This window comes from Rattus norvegicus, chromosome 2 (genome assembly GCF_036323735.1).
Source record: "Rattus norvegicus strain BN/NHsdMcwi chromosome 2, GRCr8, whole genome shotgun sequence".
Classification (NCBI taxonomy): domain Eukaryota; kingdom Metazoa; phylum Chordata; class Mammalia; order Rodentia; family Muridae; genus Rattus; species Rattus norvegicus.
Genome location: NC_086020.1, coordinates 226571005 through 226595447, shown reverse-complemented (window position 1 = coordinate 226595447; position 24443 = coordinate 226571005). Strand labels below are relative to the sequence as shown.

The 24443-nt window shown below is 43.5% G+C and overlaps 1 protein-coding gene across 1 annotated transcript in view; it reads right to left on the bottom strand.

Annotated features, from left to right (window-relative positions):
- Positions 1–11480, bottom strand: part of Manba (mannosidase beta) — a 92553-nt gene extending 81073 nt beyond the window's left edge. Inside the window, exon 1 of the mRNA NM_001031655.2 lies at positions 11289–11480. Coding sequence (NP_001026825.1) covers positions 11289–11465 — 177 coding nt within the window. The 5' untranslated portion in view covers positions 11466–11480. The remainder of the gene's footprint in view (positions 1–11288) is intronic.
- Positions 11481–24443: the final 12963 nt, after the last annotated feature.

The window sequence follows — 24443 nt, the reverse complement described above, 5'->3', positions numbered from 1 at the left end:
TGTCAACTTGATTAAACTATGACCCATTTATGACATTAGTGAAGCAAACTGTGAGAGAGGCCCGCAAACAGGGAAGAGAAGAGCCACCCTGGATGTGAACGGCACCACGCCATGGTCTGGGGTTCCAGCCTGAATAAAAAGAGGAAAAGGAGAAAGACGACCAGCCACCATGTTCCCTGCTCTCTGAGTCCTGGCCAGCCCATGTGAGCGGATGCTCAGACACACACTGCTGCCCCATAAATTCTGCCACACCTGCCCTGCACCTATCCCACGGACTCTGCTCTCACAAACCATAATTCCAGAACAAATTCTCCTAAATCACTTTGTATCAGGTTCTCAGTCAGAGCAACCAGAAAAGTTCCTACCACAGAGAGCTCTCTGCTTGAACTCTCGTGAGGAGCCTGGTGTTACCCTATTCATTCCTGACAAGCAGCACTGTGCCAACTAAAAGGCTTGTGCATAGCAACAGAAGAGAGTGAGCAGACAGCATACAGAACAGAAGAAGACCTCTGTCAGTTACACTTCAGAGGAAGCCTAATAGCCGAGTAGAGCGAGAACTACAAAAGTTAAACCAGAACCAGAACTTCCAGTTGCCAATGAGTTCTCGGAGGAAGAAATATAAAAAGGTAGCAAATCTTTTAGAGGTGTTTAACCTCCTTGGTAATCATGGAGATAAAAATGAAAAGTACTTTGAGGTATGACTCAGTAAGTGAAAAAAAAGCTTGCCTGCTCAAACTGGAAAACCTAAGGCCAATTCCCAGAATCCACAGTGGGAGGAGAGAACTGACCTCTGACCCCGACACGGCCGTGGCTTGGTTAGCCACACACATGTGTAAACTTATCTCTCTCTCTCTCTCTCTCTCTCTCTCTCTCTCTCTCTCTCTCTCTCTCTCTCTCCCCCCTCCCTCCCTCTCCCTCTCCCTCTCCCTCTTCCTTCCTCCTTCCCTCCCTCCTACCTTTTCCTCTCTCTTCTCCCATCCCTCTCCCTCCCCCTCCCCTCCCCCTTTTGCTTTCTTTTCCCTATCCCTCCCCCTCCTCCTCTCCCTTCCTCCTCTCTCTTGCCCTCCCCCTTCTCTTTTCCTCTCTTCCCTATACCTCCCCCTCCCATTCCTCCTCCCCCTCTCCTTCCCCTTCCCCCTCCCTCTCCCCTTTCCCCTCCCTCTCCCCTTTCCCCTCTCTCTTGCCCTCCCTCCTTCTCTTTTCCCCTCTTCCCTATACCTCCCCCTTCCATTCCTCCTCCCCCTCTCCTTCCCCTTCCCCTTCCCCCTCCCTCTCCCCTTTCCCCTCCCTCTCCCCTTTCCCCTCTCTCTTGCCCTCCCTCCTTCTCTTTTCCTCTCTTCCCTATACCTCCCCCTCCCATTCCTCCTCCCCCTCTCCTTCCCCTCCCCCTCCCTCTCCCCTTTCCCCTCCCTCTCCCCTTTCCCCTCTCTCATGCCCTCCCCCCTTCTCTTTTCCTCTCTCTTCCACCATCCCTCTTCTTTCTCTCTGAATACCTAAATTTTAAAACATCATCAGGATAGCAATTGGGGGAGAAAGAAATGCTGATGAAGATGTAAGGAAGAGGAACTCTTGGGCCTTGCTGGTGAGGATGTGACTGGTGCAGCCTCTGTGGGAACCACCGTGGCATCTTGTCAGCGTGCTAAACACAGCTGACCCAGGTACCCATGCTCCTGCACATCTCTGTCTATTGCCGCTCAATTCACAACATCAAAGAGCTCAAATCAGCCTAGATGTCGATCAACAGAGGGTCGATAATTAAAATGTGGTACACATACACAATAGAATTTTGTTCCAACTGTCAAGAAAAAACTAAAGTTGCAGCAAAATGGATGGGACTGGGAAATACTGAATCAGGTAAGGCAAACCGGGCTCAGAAAGCCAAACCCTGCAAGTTTCCTTCCATGTGCAGATCGTAGTGCCTAATGTTTACATAGGTGTATGTATGTGGGAGAAAGTGTGCAGAAGCCAGGAAAGTGGGAAGGGGCCCACGAGGAGAAAGAAGCTGTAGGAAGGGGGACAGAAGAGTAGAGAACACATGTGATGTAACAGGCTGGAACAAGCCACAGCAAACCTGTTAGTCTGTCTGCTACTTAAACAAAACTCAGAGCAGTGAGATGGCCCAGTGGGTGACGGCACCTGCAGTCTAGCCAAGCCACCTGAGTCCAATCTGATGGAACCCACGAGGTAGAAGCCGAGAATCACCGCCCGCAGCTGCCCTCTGACCACCACACAGGCACCATGATGCCCACATGCCCAAACACAAACACGTTCATACAAAATAAACAAGTAAGTGTGCGTGCGATGTGAAACTTTAGTAAAGTAAGAAAAAGTCTTTCCGCCATCTCGGTTCCTTTGGAGGCCTGCTGGGAACGGGACTTCTAAAATAAAACGCAAGTATGTCTGGAAGGCTGTGGTGCCCGGCCATTTTTGCTGGCTACAAGCGATGCTCCCCGAAACTAAAGAGAGCACACAGCTCTTCTTAAAATTGAAGGCGTTTGTGCCCGAGATGAAACTGAGTTCTACTTAGGCAAGAGGTGTGCTTATGTGTACAAAGCAAAAAACAATACAGGGACTCCTGGAGGTGAACCAAACAAAACCAGAGTGATCTGGGTAAAGTAACTCGGGCCCATAGAGTTGGGATGGCATGGTCCGTGCCAAATTCCGAAACAACCTTCCTGCAAAGGCCACTGGACACAGAATCCGTGTGATGCTGTACCCATCCCGGATTTAAACTAATGGAGAGTAAATAAGTAAAAGTAGATTTGTGCTCTTGTATTTTTTTCAAAATAAATAAAGAAATAAAGACTTAAAAATAGACATATAGAGTACAGACTTAAATCTCCCCTCACATCCGCACCAAATTGGCTCATAAAGGAAAAGTCACTTTTGGTTCTTAATAAGGGAATGTATTATGAAAAAAAGTTCAGAGGATATATATATATATATATATATATATATATATATATACATACATACATATATATGTGTGTGTGTGTATACATATATATATATATATATATATATATATATATATATATATATATAAAATGCTAATCAGGCACTTAATTTGGCTCCAGATTGGCTGACCCGCTCTGAGCCACATTAAAACGTTGAGTCCTGCTTAACATGAACAACAGCTTGGGGGTCACCTTTTTCTTGACCAAAAAGAGTCAAGCAGGCTGCTGAGCTGCTGAACAAGCCCTGGAATCCTCGGGCTGATGTAGTCCAGCCTTTAAGGTAGACACTCACACCAACAGAATCAAACATGCACTGCCTTATCGGCTTACAATGGAAGAAACCTAAAACCCAAAAGGTAGCTAGAAGACGCTGCTTGTGACCCTGCTGGTCCGGTCTGATTACCATTCGCTAACACGGAATCCAAGGCTCAAAGTCTAACAGCTGTTGAGCAGTGGGACAGTGAGTCACCCCGGGGAAATCCCGCATGCCTATTCATGACCCAGTACTCAGGCGGTGCCGCGGAACACCACTGGCAATTACAGCGTCAGTGTAAATTGAGAGCCACGAGATAGCCTTGCCAAATAACGAGTGTCTGAGTAAGTTATGTGTAACTCCTATTTATCACCCTTACGGCAGCGAGCCAGGTTTGTAATCTCAGCACCTAGAGAAGCTGAGGCAGGAAAATCACAGCAAAGCTCAAGGCCACACCGTGAGCTCCAGGCCAGCCTGAACCGCGCAACGAGATTCTACTTAAGAGAGAGAGAGAGAGAGAGAGAGAGAGAGAGAGAGAGAGAGAGAGAGAGAGAATTAATCAAAGCTGGGTGCGGTGGTACAAGTCTATAATTCTGGCACCAGAGAAGCTAAGGCAGGAGGATCGCCATGAGCAAAAGGCCAGGCAGAGCTACATAATGAATTCTAGAGCACCTTGAGAGCAAAACACTGTCAGAGGGAGAGGGAGAGAGAGAGGCGCGGGGAACCTCGAAGCCTCTGCTTCTTCCCCTTAGCCTCTCTGTCACGCATGAACACCAGCTCTGCCACACACAGACACATGGCACACCATGTGTCACCACAGGCCCCAAACTGCAAAGCCAAGTGAGACAAACTGAGGCCTACGAAACCAGGAGCCAAATGGGCCCTCCATGTTGCCTAGGTAGTTAGTTCAAGTATTGGTGACGGTGACACAAAGCCAGTGGGCACAGCGGGAAAGGCAGGAGGTGGGCGGGTGACCTCAGAGAGATGTGTGGGCTCAGAAGCACATGGGTGTTCACTCAGTCATTAGGGTTTAAAAATCATAAACCTCACCTCAGGGGCTGGAGAGATGGCTCAGTGGTTAAGAGCACTTGCTGCTCCTCCAGGGGATCCAAGTTTGGTTCCTGGCACCCATATCTAGCAGCTCACAGTCACATTAACTCCAGCCCCAGGGGATCCGATGCTCTCCTCTGGCTTCTGTGGGCGCCACACACAGAGGTGGCATACACACAGACATCTAAAAAGATAATGAAACCTGGTGGCAGTGACCCACAGCTTTAATGCCAGCACTCAGGAGAGGAAGGTGGATCTCTGTGTGTTTGAGTCTGATCTACGGAGTGAGTTCCAGGACAGCCAGAATTACACAGAAACTCAAAGAAACATGAATAAACAAACTTAAAGATCACAAATACACGTGTGCATATACCCTTTCGTGTGCTAAGGACTCTATAATAAGTAATATCAAAGGGATGCTAAGCTAAGACAAACCACATGAAGGTATTAGCGAGGTCTACTCAGAAAGTTCCGTGTTCTCCAAAGTTCCGCGGCTCCATTATCAACTGTCACCTTTACTTATAGCCTTTACCCCGAGAACCTTTACTTACTTCCCTTTAACCAAGGTGCATGGGTACAGCCCATGAGTCAGCCTGAACTTGGTTTCTCTAAAATCCTTCTATTTGTAAATACTACTTCCGCTGACCCCAGACAAGGCAATTGCAATTCAAAGAGACCTGCTATCTTTTTCTGACCAAAGTGAGTTCAATTTAACAGGGAGCAAACCACGAAGCACTGTCTTAGCCCACCACTGTATGCTCAGGGTTCTTCTTCAAGGGACTACAGGACGCATGGATGTAAGTCAGACCCCTGACTGTAGGGCAGCAGGGAACTCTGATACTGGTGCCCATGAAGGGTTTGGAAGGGTCAGAATTGGGTTGTACTGAGCCCCTGAAGAATTCCAAAGGCCGCTGCTGCCTCTGAGGTCAGGAGTATAAAGCCTGCCAATGGAAGACCCTGTGAGCTAATCAGCCTCTAATGATCTGACTCCTGGCTTAACCTGTAGGATGATGTCATTATACAGCAAAGCGGGTCCAGGATAAGGCAAAGTCTATCATTGGATGAGAAGGAAGGGTAGGCGAGGGAAGAGTCTAGGAAGGAGAGGACTCAAGATGAAGATGACAGAAGATGATTCTGATCCAGGTGGTCTAGGTGGTCGGTTTCTATCTTTATTAATTGGCAGTGAATTTATTCTGTGGAGGTATTGTGGATTGATTGCTTAACATATAAATTTAATTGCTAGATTACAAGTTTCTGGAACTTTGATTTTACCCACCAAGGGGACAGTGTGTGAAAGCTGCTGGCAGAGAAACAGCTGAGCGCACGGCTCCCCGCGGCTCTGCGCTAGTGAGAACGCACAACCAGTTCCGCCACTTTTTAAATCTTACCACAACGTAACCAGACTGCCTGTGGAAAGGGGAAGGGTAGAAAACATGCGTTCAGAGCCAGCAAGAAGGCTCAGTGGATAAAGACACTTCCGGTCGAGACTGACGTCCTGAGTTCAATCCTCAGGGCCTACACGGTGGAAGGAGAGAACTGACTCTGACTCCTACAAGCTGTCATCTGACTTCCATAGGTGGCCCCATGATATGTCACCCACACCGCTGCAATATAGAAAAATGCAATACGTTTTTCTTAGAAAGAAATCTGTCTGTGCAGGCCTGTCTGTCCTCCCACCCCCAATACCGCCTCTTACACACACACACACATACACACACACACACACACACACACACACACACACCACCCTGCTCTGGGATGGAGAAGGTAACTGTTTCTCAGGATCACAAGGGCTGGGGAGGTAAAACTTCTCGGAGCTGTTCCCGACACAGAGTGAGCATCCGGTCATGAGAGCTAGCATCCCTGTATGCACAGAGATCTGAAAAGCCCTCTGAGATTCACCAACTTACAGCTTAGTACAGACAAGTCTGTATAAGGTCTACACCTACGTCTTTCTACAAATGAGAACTCACAAGGAAGTGTGGATTGTGGCTGTCTCTGAAGAAAGAAATAGCAATCTAGGAGGCGGGCAAGAAAAGATTGGGTCTGGGAAACGGCTCAGCGGGCAGAAGGTGCTGGCCACACTTAGCCTGACAGATCGAGTTTGCTCCTACAGCTCACAGAGAATCAAGTTCTGGGCCAGCTCACCAGCCCCATTGGTCTTTATTTAGATAAAAATTAGGAAAAGTTCCTTTACTCCTATACACGTAGGGGCTAGACATTCTACACAGGCACCTCAGACAGTCAGTTGTGAGACAGCCAGGGTTAGTCACAGAGCCTCTCTGTAAATACAAGTTCCGGCTCCTCTTTGTCTTCTACCGCTCACCTCCAGTCCACACACACACACACACACACACACACACACACACACACACCCAACTGCTGGTCCTCCGGGTGACATGTGCACCCACAGTCACTCAAGCTGTGCTGGCACACACCCAGAATCCCAGCACTTGGGAGCCTAAAGCAAGAGGCTCGCTCACCTGGGCTACAGAGTGAAACCCTGCTTGGAAAAATGAAACAGGGAGGGTCAGGGAGGTGACTCAGTGAGCAAAGGTCCTGACTGCCAAGCCTGACCACATGAGAGCTTGATTCCTGGGATCCACATAGGCAGGAAAAGACCCATTTCTACAACTGGTTCTCTGACCTCCACACATGTACCTTTTGTGAGTTTGCAGACACACACACACACACACACACACACACACACACACACACACACAGAGCAAAAGGAAACATGGAAAAAAAAAAAAGCAAACCACAAAACTACTCTCTTCATTTCTTTGTTCCAATACAGAAATCTCCAGGCCCCCAAGACCACAGCGGACTCCAGGCTTCCATCACTGTGCACAGCAGTCAGGGGAGTGACCTTTTACATGGTAAAACCACCCTGGAGAACTATCTTTCATAGGGTTTTATTGCTGTGAAGAGACACCGTGACCAAGGCAACTATTTTTTTTAATTTATTTATTTATTATTTATAAGTACACTGTAGTTGTCTTCAGACACACCAGAAGAGGGCATCAGATCTAGTTACAGATGTTGTGAGCCACCAGGTAGTTGCTGGGATTTGAACTCAGGACCTTTGGAAGAGCAGTCAGTGCCCTTAACCACTGAGCCATCTCTCCAGCCCAAGGCAACTCTTATAAAGGGAAACATTTCACTGGGGCTGACTTAGAGCTTCAGAGATTTAGACCATTATTGCCATGGCGGGAAGCACGGTGGCACACAGGCAAACATGATGCAGGAGCTGAGGGTTCTATATCTTGGTCTCAGGTAGCAGAAGGAGACGGTGTGTCATACTAGCCGTAGCTTGAGCATATGAGACAGCCTCCACAATGACACACTTCAACAAGGCCACATCTTCTCCAACAAGGCCACCCGTCCTAATAGTGCCAACTCCTTATTTCCAAGCCTTCAAACACATGTATCCGTGGGAGCCATTTCTATTGGATCCACTACAAGAACTACGCTTCTCCAAGCCAACACCCTCGACAGTGTGTCACCGTGTGTAGAATAAAGACAAACGGTTCCATTTGTTCTTACACTTTGGCTGACCTTTGAACTCAACTTCCTCCAGCACTCTCAGCCTCCTAGTCCTCTGTCCTGCTTACTATTAATAAGACCTGTGAGGAACGTCAGGTTGTCTTCTAGCTCACTTCTGCCCTTTTCCTTTACAGTGGAAGAGTTCTCTGATAAGAAAAATCCATATTGGGGTTGGGGATTTAGCTCAGCGGTAGAGCGCTTGCCTAGCAAGTGCAAGGCCCTGGGTTCGGTCCCCGGCTCCAAAAAAAGAACCAAAAAAGAAAGAAAAATCCATATTAAAATGGCTTTTTAAAAAAGCGATCTTTCCAACCTTCTCTTCCTTTTATCTGCTAATTTTGTTCTTCAGCTCACCCAGTAATTTATTAACTTGGTAGCTGACTGCTAACTCTCCAGAAGGTTCACTGGAGCAAAACTTCTTTTCTTTCCTGTTGGATTTCAAGCACTTACAACAGAGCCTGTCACAATCGGAGGGACCAACTAAACACAGGGTAATTAATTAGGTAAGTGGAGAAATAAATGGCTTTCTCAAGATGAGTTTCAAGTTCATATCTAGCCCAGTGTCTGTGCCAAACAATACAATGTTTCTCAAAGTCATCCCTAAAAGGGGATGCTACAATAACAATGTCACCTTAATCAATGGATGGAGTCTTCCCAGATTAACTAATCACTCCTCTTCCATCGAACTACCACCAGGGACTCCAACCCACTTTATTTCAGCTTAACACTTCTAAGTATCGGTGAGGAGGTTGCAAAGCCTTCTCAGTTACTCCCACAAAGACGCATTCGGTGGTTACTTCACAGCCCAAGCAAACATCCTCAGTCAGAAGTAAAGCATTTGTTTTTGTATGTAGCCTGATAGCACAGGACAATAATCTGGCTTGCTCAAGTTACTATTTCCTGTTGGCTTAACTCGGTTAGTAAAAGGCAAAATGAGGCTCTGCAGGTAAAGGTAGAGTGGTAGCCTGCCACATGTGCACGGGGTCTACTTCATATGCTTTACTGTTTGCGTACAAAGCATGAGGTTTCATTCTGACACTTCTTTCAAACGATTTTCATTGTTTCTTTTTTCCTCCTCTTCTCCCCTGTCTTTCTTCCTCCTTTCCCCTGCCCCCCCTCCCTCCCCTCTCCCTCTGTCTCCCTTCCCCTCTCTTCCCCTGTGACCCCTCACTTAAAGCTACCGCTTTCCAATTTCATGTCACATGTCCCCTTTTACCTTTCCTGGTATACTTTGTTAATTGTGAACATACTACTTAAGTTTCAGAAAGACTTACCTAAAAAATACACTGTAATTCTATTGTAATTCATTGACATTTATAACAATGGAAATTCATTGTAGGGTACAGCATTTACTTTCTTTCTGATATATGAGATGAAAAAACAAAAAAAACAAAAGAAGCAAAGGCAGGCAGACAGTCATGAATTCCAGATCAGAAATGTTCATAATCCTAGTTTGACTACCATAGCATCAAGGGCAAAACCATGAATGTCCTCCCAACTGTCAAAGGCAGTTTGTGTGTGTGTGTGTGGGGGGGTAGGGGTATAGTCCAGTGGTAGGCACTTGCCTGGCATGCATAAGGTTCTAGGTTCAATGGAGAAAGAGAGACAGAGACAGAGACAGAGAGAGCACAAACTCGTGTCAACGCACACACACACACACACACACACACACACGTATACACACACACAACTATGCAGGTTTGCTATGCAAATCAGTATGGAAGTTCCTCAAACCATTAAAAATCATGACACTGGACCTGTGGTAGTGGCTCAAGCTTTCATCCTAGCACTCAGAAAGCAGAGGCAGGTGGATCTCTGTGAAGCTTAAAGCTAACCAATCAGAGCTACACAGAGAAACCCTGTCTTGAACAAACAAACAAAACAAAGAAACAAAGAAAACAAAAAAACCTCTGTCTCAGAAACAATAACAATAAAAAAAATACTAAGAATAAACCTACCCTATACTCCAGCAGCACCACTCCTGCCTATGCCTGAAGGCTCCTAGGGCAGCATAGGGAAGAAATATCTGCACATCCATTTGGTTGCAGCATGACAGCCAAGTGATAGAATCAGCCCAGGTACCCATGAACAAACAAACAGATAAAGAAAGTGTCACACACACACACTCACACAACACATACACAGACACACATGCAGACACACACACACATGCACACATACACACATGCACACACACACATGCAGACATACACACACATACACACATGCAGATACACACACACATGCGTGCGCACAGACATATATGCAGACACACACACATGCGCACATGCACACATGCACACACACATGCACACACATACACACATGCAGACACACATACACCACATACACACACACACACACACACACACACACACACACTCTATCCATACGGAAAACTGTATTTAGGCTGTGCAAGGTGGTCTCCACTTGTATCTCCAGCACATGGGAGGAGGAGGCAGGAGAATCAGGGGTTCAAGGTTATCCTCACTTACATTGGGAGTTCAAGGCCAGCCTGAACTACATGAGACCCTGTCTCAAAAAGCCAGTGAAAAGAAGGTAAAGATAACAAAGACAATGAAATTTGGTAAAAAACGAAACAACAACAAAGTAAACTACACAGGAATGGAAACAGAAGTAATCACATTAGGTAAAACAGATCAGACTCAGGAAGGAAACAAGCGATGGCATGTTTTCACTCCTGTTGGCTCTAGATGTAAATGTATGTCTGCATGAGTGTGTGTCTACAGGACACCACCCTGGAGAGAAACTACTTATACGAGGGAGGGATCCCATGATGGCAAAACACAGTAAAAAGTGAGTATGAGCAAAGTACATGGTGCCCTCACATGAAACTGTCATAATGAAACTTATTACACTGTTGGATGAACATACTCCCATTTAAGAAAAAAATCAGCACCTTATTTAGGTTTTAGGACTGGGGTGTATGTAGTTCTGTGGTACAACGTGTGCTTAGCATGCTCGTAGCTCTGGGTTTCATTCACACACACACACACACACACACACACACACACACACACCTCCCCAGTACCCCAGTATACTCTTCATTAGCATCGACAACCAAGCTTTACTAGTGCCCTCCCCAATCCCTTGCGTTTATTTCAGACCTGACTCCCGAGGCTTCAAAGCAGAGGAAGAAAACCTGAGACACTACAGTCGATGACCTTTGGTAACTAAGAGCTCCTGCAAGCATGCAAATGATTGTAGCAGTAACCCGGTCCTTGGGGGAAAAGGTAAGTCCTCTTCTGAAACGCTTGAGCAGAGAATCACCACAGTAAGTAGACAGCAGACATACTGTTTGTTTCATATAGGCAACTTCCGCCTCTCGGGGTCGCTGACGACCCAGCGAGAGAGGGTCAATGTCTACAACTGGCTTGAACCCCCACAGCCAGGCCATTTCCCCAGTTTCCCACAGCAACATAGACCGACCTGGACCCGCATGGAGGGGTGGCTGTGCGCCCTACCTGGATCAGCCCGTGCTGCTGCAGGGCGCTGTGCACATAGCCAGGGACAGTAGCCGGCAGCTCCAGGGAACTATTCCCGTTGCTCACCCGCCAGCTCCCTCTCAGGCTGTAGCTGGGACCTGCGGCCATACAGCCTGCCCCGCACAGCGCCAACAGAAAGAGCAGGTGGAGATGCATGCTGACCGCTCGCAGCAGGGACCCGGCAGTGTCACCCAAGCCTTACCAAGGCCTGGCCACTTTGTCCCCGCCCCGAGCCCGGACCCGCCCCCAGGTCAGCTGAGTGCTTCCCGCAGCCTCCCAGAGAGGAACTGCGGCGGCCAGACCGCCACCACCCGCCACCCGGGTTCAAGCACCGCCCAAAGCCAGGGTCCCCTCGTTGCTTTTCTGTGTGGGAACCATTTTGTCAGGCCAAGTTCAAGAACTCTTGTTCTTGTAGAGGACTTGGATTCAATTTCCAGCACCCACTTCGTGGCTCACAACCACCTGTCACCCCCAATTCCAGGGAATCCAAGGTCCTCTTCAGACCTCTGATGGCCTGAGACATGCATGTAATGTATATACATATGTACATAAATACATACTGGTGAGACATACATTCACATTAAATAATAAAACAAAATGTTTAAAAATGTAAAGTAAAAATAGCAAGAAAGACTAAGTCTGTCTGTGGGTTTAGGTGGGGAATACTCCAATAGAATTGCTTGTGGAGATTAGGAACACAGGAAAGCCTGGCACCTCATTCCTCAGTCAGAAGCTGCAAATGTAGAAATCCCTAAACCCATCAAGAATGAGGAGGGAAAGAAGCAGGCAGGCAGGCAGACACACACACACACACACACACACACACACACACACACACACACACAGAGAGAGAGAGAGAGAGAGAGAGAGAGAGAGAGACAGACAGACAGACAGACAGACAGACAGACAGACCACCTGATGAAATAGTGCTTGGGGAAGCTTGACAGTTGCCATGGTCCCTAGACTCTCAAATAACACAAAGAATAAAAATGGTAGAATCTGTGCTCACCATTAGGACACAGTGCATCAAGAATGCATGACTGTGGTGAACGGAGAGGACCCCAAGGAAAATAACAAGGCCCAATCCAGTATACTGGGATGCTGCCCAAGATCATCAGAGATGCCATTCACAGGACACACAGACAACATCACCAAGCTACAAGAATTGAGTTCCTCTGAGGGAGCTACCAAAGAACATCATGGTTTCTCTTCAAGCATGGTTACCCAACTGCGGGAAAAAAGGGGGACCCAGAAGTAAGGGCAGCTACAGAAAAGTAAGGAGATAGAGAAAAGAAACTGTTAACTCTCATCTCCTCCGCTGGACTGTTGGGAAAAGAAATGTTTCCTCTTTGTGAGATTAAAATGTTAAACAAAACTGAACTAGACTGTTTAAATTCCTGAAGTGTGCTAGCAAGGTGGCTTTGTTTGTTTGTCAACTTCACACAAGCCGGGGGTCATCTGGAAAGAAGAACCTTGATTGAGAAAATGCCTATACAACATTGGCCTGTACACAAGCCTGTAGGCAGTTTCTTATTAATGATTAATGTGGCAAGGGCTGGGTGACTGTGAACTGTGCTGCCCCTGGGAAGTTGGGCCTGGGTTTTCCAATAAAGTAGGTCGGGTGGGCTATGGAGGGCAAACCAGGAAGCCCTGCTTCCATTCCTGCCTCCTGGTTCCTGCCCTGAGTTCTTGCTCTGACTGTCCTCAGTGATGAGCTAGAATAAGGACATGCACATCAAATGAACCCTTTCCTCTCTCAGTTCCTTCTGGCCAGCATTTTATCATAGCAAAGGAAGTAAACTAATACTTGAAGGGAAAGGGAAAAATGAAATGGAGGCCAGGTGTGACGGCTCAGTCCTTTAATCACAGCACTGGGGAAGCCAGAAGAAGGTGGACCTCTGTGAGTTTGAGGCCAGCCTGGTCTACAAAGGGAGTCAAGGACTACAAAGAAACCTTGTTTCAAAACAAAACAAACAACCCCCCCCCAAAACAAAACAAAACAAAACAAAAAGACAAAAAGAAAGAAAGAAGAGAGAGGGGGTGGAGAACACCATCTGATATGATCAACAAATGCGTGTAATGAAGGCAGAAGGCAAGAAACTTGATTTCAATGAACTAGTTACAAAATCATAGGCTATTCTTCGGCTTCCTCAAAATATTTGCTACAATGTAACTAACCTAGCACATTACATAAAGGAAGCTTATCTCTAAGGGACCCGGTGAGAAAAGATACTTTGTAATTTTAATACATTTACTATCAGTGTTCTTGGATTAGCTAGAGGTGAAGGTAAAGAACAGAGACCAGAAAGTGGGTCACAGAGCTTAAGGAGTGAGCAGTGCAAGTAAATGCCCTTAAGCAGGAAGACTTCAGTGTGCCTGACTGCCTTTTAATTCACTTGCAACACTGGCGGGGGAAAATGACACTGTACCAAGCTACAGAGAAAATACCAACAGATTCCAAAGAATTAAGAAAGGGATTACTAGTCATTTTCCTCATTGCTGTGATGTATCCAGTAAAAGCAATTTAAGGAAGTAAGAGTTTATTTGTGCTCACAGTTTGAGGGTACAGCTCATAGGAATGGGGGTCGGGGACATGGTAACAGGAATCAGAGGCAACTGGCCCCATTGTAGTCACAGTTAAAGATCTATTATATATATTATAAGTACACTGTAGCTGTCTTCAGACACACCAGAAGAGGGTATCTGATCCCATTACAGATGGTCATGAGCCACCATGTGGTTACTGGGATTTGAACTCAGGACCTTTGGAAGAGCAGTCAGTGCTCTTAACCACTGAGCCATCTCTCCAGCCCTGTAGTCACAGTTAAAAAGCAAAGAGAAATAAATGTTTCCGCTCGGGCAGCTTTCTCCCGTCATGTACTCCAGGAGCCCAGCCATGAGTGGTGAGCCCACCGTTGGCGGGGGTGGGGTGAGGGGTGGGGAGTGTCTTCCCATCTCAATTAACCCAGCCTAGAACCTCCCTCTCAGACACACCCAGCGACTTCTCACTTCATTAATTCTATATCTCATCAAGTTCATAATTTCAACACTGCATGGCAGTGTTCTCAGAACATGTCAATAAAACTCAATATCGATAATGATGATGATGATGATGATGATGATGATAAAAACAAGCAAGCCAGGCAGCTACACACCTTGAGTTCCAGCACTCCAGAGGCAGAGCCAAGTGGATCTCTGTGAGTTCGAGGCCAGCCTGATCTACATAAGTTCCAGGAGAGCCTGAGCTAAATCAGAAGACACTACCTCAAAACAAAACAAAATGAAAAACAATAAAATACCCCTTTTATTGGTGCAGACCTGTAATCTCAGCTACAGGAGAGGGGGAAGGATCATGATACAAGGCTACTTTAGCTGCAGAGAGTGTTCAAGGCTAGCCTGGGCAGCTTAGTAAGATCCTATCTCAAAATAAAAAGGGAAGTGAGTGCTAGAGATGTGGCTTGGTGTCAGCATATTCATCTACCTCTTGGGAGGCCCTGGGTCTTTATCACAATGTCATCCAAGCAAGCAAGCAACAGTAAAACTGCATTTATAAAACCTATGGGCTAAAGAACTAGGACTGGAGAGATTGGTCAGTGACTAAGAGCACTGCCTGCTCTTCCAGAAGATCTGATCTGGGTTAGATTCCCAGCGCCTACATGGTGTTCCATAACAATCTGAGGCTCCAGTTCCGGGGATCTGATCTGACATCCTCCTTTTGCCCACACACACAAGGCAGGCATGCAGTGCACAGACATACATGCAGGTAAAATAACCATATACATAAAATAAAAATAAATACATTTCATCAAATAACTATGATTTACATTTTAATCATTTTAATTTTTTAATTTAAAGAAAAGAAATAATTCTGGTTTCTGGTCTGGGATGTTAGGAGTGGGCATGATGACTTTCCTTGGTGTTGGGACCAGATATCTGGCAAGGAGCAACTTGAAGAGCCCAAGTTTAAAAGGGCACAGTTGATGGTGGAGAAGGGACAGCACAGCCACAGCAGTAAGCGCACATGCCTGGGACTCATTCCATCAAAAAGCAGTGATAGGAGACAGAGAGATGGCTCAACAGTTAAGAGCACAGACCGTTCTTCCAGAGGTCATGCATGGGCTAAATTCCACTGCTCCACAAGAGAACGTCCCTGTCATCTTTTTTTCTAGATAATTTGCTACTTTTCATCTACTTGCTTTAATTCCCCCACCCCATTCATTCAGCACAATGTCTCAGGTGTTGAATTTTTCCCCTTTATCTTTGAGCTTCAAGTGGGGTTACTCAATCTGTATTTTATATAAATTCTATTTTAGAAAAAAATGAGCCCTTTTCTGTAAAATTTCAAAACTTTCTTTTGCTTCATTCCCACATTTTTTTTAAGAGTCTAAGTTCAATCAGTAAAGAAACACAGTAGGTTAGCTTGGAGTATAATATAAAAATTAACTAAGATAATACATGGCAATAAAAGAAAATTACAAGGGACCTCAGGCTGAGGGAGAGAATCCAAGTCTGCTAACTTGAAAATGGAGATTCAGATCCCTTCAATTGTGCCGAGTATACTCTGTTAGCTAGCAAACAAAACAAAAGGAAAACAAAATATGCATTTAGCCAGGCAGGCCTTGACCAGTCTGGAGTTACCAGGGACAGACCACAGATTGATTATAAACATGGAAGCGGTTGATTTACGACTGGCAATGTCGACTTGCTGCAGGAGTCCAAAGGACGCAGACCCCCTTTAAGATCATTCAGCCTGCACAGAAACTTGCAGGGGGAGCAGAACCTGTAGATCCTTTGGGCAAAGTTAGTATGCATATATCATATCACTGCCCACAGATGACTTTAGGACTGTGGGTGCCCAGGCAACAGGCAGCTCTGTGTAGGCCATGCAAAAACTTGTCAAAGAGGCACAGAGAGGTTATCCTACAGCCAGTGCTGCAAGGACTTGTACATAGACACATACTGGCTCCATACTCCTGCCAGCCAATTCTCAGTTTTTCTAGAGGAAATTTCTAGAGGATCCACCTCCTGCAGTCTCTCTCCAATGTCCTTTATTGAGGAAGTGTAACCATACACCAACTTTAAAGCGCTACCTAGCAAGTGCTCTACCACTGAGCTAAATCCGCAACCCCTATCTTCGTGTTTCTTAAAGGCTTTCTTCATTTCTTGTACTACACTCAAAATTACTTTATATATTGAAGTTCTAATGCCTTCATGAATTACACCTTTCAGGCCATTAAACCTATCTTCTAAGACTAATTATTCAACTTTTTAACCTGTAGAAGTAGTGTGTAGTTTTTATTAGCATTCTACTTGTATCGTGCTCATCATTTCTCTATTTGTGTTGAGAATGTAGATGACTGTGCATGTGTGGAGAGGCACTGGACTGCAAATACATATGCATATATGTGAGCAGGCCACAGGACAGCCTCAGGTGTTGTTCACTCCCAGGAGTCATCTACCTTTATTGAAAAAGGGACCCTGGGATTTGTTGAGTTATGGTTAGCAAGTCCCAGGGACCCAGCCAACAGTCTCTAGTTCCCAGCACTGAGATTACAAGAATGTACCACCACATTAGGAGTTTTACATGTGTGCTGGGTACTGAACGCAGATTTTCATGTTTGTGTAGCAAACTGATCTATCTCCACAGTCCTCTGGTTTTAGTTTAATATACACCATAATGGTTAGGTGCTAAGGTTATGGAAGATGAATATCTCTGCCTAAATCTTTTCTTTTCTTCCATTTTTATTAAGTTGGGTATTTCTTATTTATATTTCAAATGTTATTCCCTTTCCCGGTTTCCAGGCCATCATCCCCCTAACCTCTCTCCCTCCCCTTCTATATGGGTGCTCCCCCAACAATCCTGTACACTGGGGGTCCAGCCTTGGCAGGACCAGGGCTTCCCCTTCCACTGGTGCCCCTACTAGGCTATTCATTGCTACCTATGAATTTGGAGCCCAGGGTCAGTCCATATATAGTCTTTGGGTAGTGGTTTTTCTTTTTCTTTTCTTTTTTTTTTTTTCGGAGCTGGGGACCGAACCCAGGGCCTTGCGCTTGCTAGGCAAGCGCTCTACCACTGAGCTAAATCCCCAACCCCAGTGGCTTAGTCTTAATGAGAATTAGCTTTTTTCCTCAAGCTCTTACTTATAAAATGTAGGGATAGTGTTATAATCATACCATAATAAACATACTACAAGTTACTAGGTTTTAAAGTTGATTTATAGGACTGGAGAGATGGCTCAGTGGTTAAGAGTGTCTGTTGCTCTTTCAGGGGACCTGGGCTCAGTTCCAAGCACCCATGTGGTGGGCTCACAACCATCCTATTTCCAGTTTCAAAGGAGATCTGATGCTCTTTTCTGACCTGGGTATCAGGCACATGTGGTGCATTTACCTACTATGCAAAAACATATACACATAAAATAAATATTTTTAAAATTAATTTTTCACATGTTGACATATGTAAAGAATTTATAACAGAAATTGGAAACCAAAAAATTATGGTTTATCTATCCTTTATGCTGATGTATTTTAAAAGGGAGATTGATATAAAAGTAACCATTTAAGATTATAAAGGTTATATTTCAGTGTATTTAATATGTTCCATAGCTATTACTCAGGGCATTTTTATTTTGCACAAAGGAGACTCCTGTTCTTAGTAGACAATCACTTCCCATTTTTCCTTCTTGGTGCCAGGCTCGCATCAGCTGTTTTTGTAGATGTAACTATTCTGATTGTTCATATAATGTGGTGTCTTTAGTTTTGTTTTCTTAATGATTTTAAGATCTAACTACATTCTAGTATCTTATAACTAAAAAACTATTAAAAATAGGAAACTCAAATTCGTTCGTTTCAACCCTTCAGTAGTTATGAAGAAATTCACATGAGGATTCATTCCTACTTGCTTAAATGCTTGTTTTCATCACCCTTGTGGTGTGATTACCCTTGTGATTTCATTGCCTCTTCACTGACGATGTCGTCCAACCTTCTTTCACGATTGCTGGCTATTTGCCCATTTTTTTTTTGGAGAAAATTTTTTTTTTAACAAATCCTTCATACTTTTGGATTTTTTTAAAAAGATTTATTTATGTGAGTACACTGTCACTCTCTTCAGACAGATCATAAGAGGGCATTGGTTGAGAGCCACCATGTGGTTGCAGGGGATTTGAACTCAGGACCTCTGGAAGAACAATCAGCACTCTTAACCACTGAGCCATCTCTCCAGCCCCATACTTTTGGATTTTAGATTCTTAACATAAAACCTGCAACTGGTTTTTATACTGTACATTTGCACAACTGCTGGCCTTCAATTTGAGTATTCTTCTGCTTGTGCCTATGAAGTGCTAGGATCACAGGTGAGCCTCATCGCCACCCCTGGCTTGGGCTTCAATCCATTCCACGTCAATCCTTCTAGGGTGATGTAAGGCAGAGGCCCAAGCACATTTTTATGTATTTACTTGGCTGTTTCAGTACTTTGTTGGTGTCTTTCCCATGTGAATGGCTTTGCTCTATCATGTGAGATGTGAACTGAGCAGAAACACATGGCTCCTCATTGCTATTTCAAGGCCTATGCTTTTTCCCTCCAATCAACCGTTTTGGTTAGTGTAGCTTTATTAGCTTCTGGTGAGACTAGAAACGTGGTTTGATTCTTTTGCCTTTGACAGAAGTAACACCGAATCTAGATTGCTTTAAACATATTATCTCAACACCTTAAATTGAATACATAAACACAAGATTTCCACCTTTGGACTTAGATTGTTTTCATTTTCAGTGTGCAAGTTTTGCACACCTTTGATAACTTATTCTCAAGTATTGTAATTCCTAGTATTTCACTTGTTATAAAATTTTTGGTTTTTGTATCCTATAACTTTAATTACGTGGTTTGTATGCGAATTCTCTACCAGCTCCACGTCTCTCTCAAAGTTTAACGTCTCCCATTTCAAAGATTATAAAGATTTTTAATGTGGATCATGTGTATATGCCGTACTTGGTAATTACTCACTGAAACCAGAAGAGGGGGTCAAAGTCTTCACAGCTGGTGGTGGGAGCTGCTCATCATGGTTGCTTGGGCTTAAGTGCCCAGTCATCTCTATTATCTTGAAAAGTTGTGCTTTTCAAGGCTACTGTCATTTTCAGTCTGTTGGCCACCAAGTTCTTGTAAGGTACTCTTCAGCTGATTTAGAACCACTTTAAATACTCTGGGTTTTCCAGGACCACCTATTTTGGCTATATTCACCTAAGCCTTACTTCAAATTTTTCTCTAAGGGAATTTTGAGCACAACAGCAAAACTGAAGTTAATAGACTTCTAATTGTAACAAGGATGTGTCCATAGAGAAAATGACACCACTGAAAACACACCTGGGACTTGGAAGAGCTCAAGGAAACTACCTGGGTATGTTTCCTGCTTGATCTTTGTTTTAAATTTTGTTTGGCCTTGAGAATGCTCCTACAGCCCCATAGGGTCTTGCTATGTAAACAAAGCTGGCTTCCAATTTGTGATGGTCCCAACCTCTGCCTCCCAACTATTAAGACAAGTGTGCACAACTGAATCATTTCTTTCAAAAGAGATAACTGACATTTACAAGTTATTCCCAAAATGTTTTATAAAATTGTCCAGTTTGTAATTTGTACTAATAAAAAGTCTATGCTGCGGTTTCATCTACAGTACTCTAGAGCTGAGACTCTTAAACTGAGTCAGAATCCCACATGGTAAGTATGGGGGGGGGGGCACAAACACGATCAACAGTAAACACAAAAACACAGCAACCAAGAGAAAGCAAGGGAGAAAGTTAAGTGCACCCAGTTAAGCCTGCAAGGAATCTGGGTGTTTTTGGCAGTGCTCTCCTGAGTCACTTTACTCCACACTGGTTCTGTGTGCAACATGCACTGCATGTAGCAGGCCACACACACAGCAAAGGATACCTGTTTTATAAACCTTATCTGCTGTAGTTTTCTACTCTTACAGAAAGTTACCCATGACCACTTCTAGCTCAATCAGCATCATAAAAAAACAGGAATTCGGAATTCTCCTACCACTACCTAGCATGCAATCAATTGTCTGTGTTGTAATGTTTCAGTTTTTAAAACTGGTTATACTTGGCAACTTGTTTAAAAACTGTTGAGGAAATTTGGCTTGAGATTAGGGCAAATTTTCCAACAAGTTGTGAAATGGACCTAAATATACTTATGCCATTATTTGTCTTGTATTTGTGGGTAGCATTCTCACTGCTGCTGATCTGAAATTAAAAACTTCAACTTGATGCTTTACATCTTGTAATCACAATACCCACGCAAGATTCATGCAAAATAAAGACACCCACTTAGATGACTTATCTTTCAAGAATATTTAAAGTTATGTGTTTGGTTTGTATACCTATATACTGTTAAAAAAATTGGGGTGAAAAGCCCTGTTATAGACAGTAAAGGTTATAGTGTAGAAATCTGAGATTGTAACCACACATTGTCATTTAGGTGTAGAAAACTACCTAAAAACATTCAAAGCATTCAATACGAGGGTAACACAGAACCTGCCTTCATGGAGTTTACACTCTAGGATGGACTCAATCAGCATTAAGTATGCCTTTCACACAGGGAAAACAGCGCCAATGCACTCTACAGTTGATACACTGTATAAAATAAAATGGTCAAGAAACGTTGCTGACATTAGAAATGTACATATAAGGCAAAAAGCTGCATATAAAATGTGGTATGAAATTAACATCTGACCATATAGAGGAAGCCCATTATGTGTCTGCAGGGACCAGGGTGAACTTAACCTCTCATACTAGTGATAAGAGAGATCACATAAAGTTTATGTGATATTACAAATGCTACTGGAATACCAGGACTAGAATGGGCATGGTAGTATATACCTTTAACCATAGCAAGAGGCAGGTATGTCGGAGAGTCTAGGGTTATACCAGCCTGGTCTACATTAAGTAAACTCTAGGCTGTCTCAAGTCAACAATACCATGGCACGGCACCATTGGCCAAAACACCATCCATGTGAGGAGACAAGCCAAAACTTTAAAATAGCACTATCACAGTTAGAATGATTTAGGGCAGAACTTTAAGAATAATCATTTTGACTGGAAAGTTAAGATGTCCATTTCAGGTCAGTGCTGTACTTACATTTGAGGCCTAAGAGGCAGTTTTGTCTCCAGAGACTCTAGATAGCCAGGTGTATTACAATAGGATGCCAAGTGATAGACTAGCCCTTTGTTTGGCCTAAACACCAAGGGGCATGAAAAGCATTTGTGATACAATGTGATACAATCCAACTTGGTTGTGATAAATTATTTTTTTTTAAAAAATGAATAAAAGGGGTTGGGGATTTAGCTCAGTGGTAGAGCGCTTGCCTAGCAAGCACAAGGCCCTGGGTTCGGTCCCCAGCTCCGAAAAAAAGAAAAAAAAATGAATAAAAAACGGGCAGACTGAGTGTCTGAGTTAATCATTAAATACCCTTAAAAACAAAAGTCAAAGTAGTAAAGGAACGGGACAAATGGTGGCCAGACTCCCAGTTTCCTTGTCTAAGAAACACTGCACTCTAGAACATTTGTTGCTGCCAAATGCCATTTCCATTTACCATTGATTTTTCCTCACTACACTGGGCAAACTACTTTATTATCTGCATTACAGTACAATTAACACAAACACTAACTCCAAACCTCAACTTACACTGTGAGAAGCGAGGCAATTGGTCTAATGAGTAGACCTCTGTAATAGCTACAAGTATCTACTGTCAGTTACAGACGTTTGCACCATTTGTTGGTCTTTACAAGCTGCTAGGCTCCACATCAGGCCAGACCCACTGGATTGTATTCTAAAATATCAAAATGACCATGGTTCTGAATAGTTTTGAAAGCCACCGAACTACTCCTCCCTATACCCGTTTTCTTTATGACACCAGCTTCAACGTTATATTCAAAACTTGAGGTCATACAGTATTAAATTCAAGTGCAGACTTTATGGTAGCTGGAATTACTGAGTAAGACCAAAGTGTGTTTAAACACAGACTTTAATGGTAACAATTCCTTTAAGCTTAATTAACTTTAGCTATTACAAGTCTTATGCAGATGTCACTACTAGACAACATTTAGTGACTTGCACTGGGTTCCTCATAAAATAGAAGACAAATTCACTGAAAAGTGTAACCAACAGTCATTGAACAGTTATGTGAACATAAAACATGACTAATTTTAGTATTACCCACCCCCAAATCACGAAAACATCATAATCAGCGTTTAAAGTATACTTCAACTAACCCAGTAAATAAAAAGTGAGTGTTTCACTACCCCTGAGACCACTAGTTAACCGTGGTTCATACTTTTAAATGTGAGTACACCCACACAAGGAAACAAACTAGTCATTTAAAAAAAAAAATCTGATTATCACATTGCAAACCTGCCCAAGAAAAAGTCAAAGGAAATTCACCATTAACAGGCCAACTGGACTCTAAAGACAAATTTAAGAATTTATGCATTAAGAGGTATAGGACACACAAAGAGTCTACATCAATATTCAACCTAATACTCACTTTAGTCCTATACCTGGCACTAGTGATGCCATCACACTACTGGGTAGGGTAGAGAGCAAATTCTTGGATTCTTTTGAAAGCCTCATGGGTAACCCCATGTCCAGTGTCCATACATTCAGAATGTTGGTTTTCCAGGTACTCTGTTCTCTTAAACCTGGAGAAGCCTCTATGGCTTATTCCCTTAGAAGCGACATATGAAATGGTGTATTATAAAGCATCAAGTCAAAGATAGAGAACTGGACATACCCATTAATTCTGACAACCAATGGTTTAAGGAAGTCATCTCTGTGAATACCAAAGGTGGTGGTTGGGAGCAATTTGAAAGCCAACTAGAGATCCACTGCTTTATAAAAATGTTTGTCATATCCGGCTTTCAAGACACAGGCCTAATAAAACTGTTTTGAATACAAGTTTCAGAAAGGATTTCTTTTTAAGAGTCAAAGAATACTGTTCTTACCCTTGTGGGAACACTTGATCTGAACCCCAAAGTTTTAATTAGCATGACATTTACCCTGAAGAACCCACAATTTAAGCAAAAGGTAAAATGGGTGTAAGGAGAAATTCATTGGGAAGACTATATAGCTGAATTGGTGTTCCACTGTAAATACTTATTACAGAGTAAAGTCAGACCATCTTCAGAAGGCATGCACCTCACTTCCAGCTTAGAGAAGAACCTTAAGTAACAAATCATGTCCAAATTACATATTTAAATGTTTATAAAAAATTAAGCTTTTACATTTATTTCTAGCTTTCCACATCTGTATGTAGACAAGGAATAAGATTGCACGTACGTAAATATAAGCAGTGCAAAAATATGAAGTGGAAATCACATGTGCTAGAAACCAAATACAAGAAATAAAGCAATGGATAAATCAAAGCTAGAAAAAAGGTTAAACTACAGGTTCAGAATTAGGGTGAAGACTGGTAATGCCCTATTACTATGTAAGGTTTAGTGGCACAGAGAGCACTTGTCAAATAAACAATCCAATAGCATTGACTTTTTTATTCATTCATGTTAAAGTCACCCGAAATGATCTGTTGCATTTAAATGCTCATTAATGTAAATGGCTGAACAAATCCATCTCAATGGATACCAACATCCCACAGTTAAGTCACTTCAACACAGCCTCATGACAACTCCCACACCAAAACAGTACTTTATTTTGTAAATTTTGACCCATTATCACTCCCAAGTTATATATATATATATCTTTTTCAGCTGTTAAGTGTACAAGATGAAGAAAATTTTAGTTAGAAGGGGATGCACCTGGAAAATAAATTTCTTAAACTCCATATACACGTTTCAAAACTGCTGAGTCCCAAGTCCATTTATGAACTCTAGGGCTGCCAGAATCATGTGCAGCGTATTAAAGCTACACTATTTGAATAGCTTATTAATTCTGCATAAATCAGGTCAAGCAATGTGTCAACCTGTTAACAGACTGTGCACTTTAACTGAACATGGCAATATATTCACTCTTTTGAACTTTACATCATCATTTGATGTCAAACAATGAAGCAAATCCCAACAGTATATACAAAAACAGCTTTGCATTTATACAAAGGATTGTTTCCCATACTGATTAATCCAGGCAGCTAACTC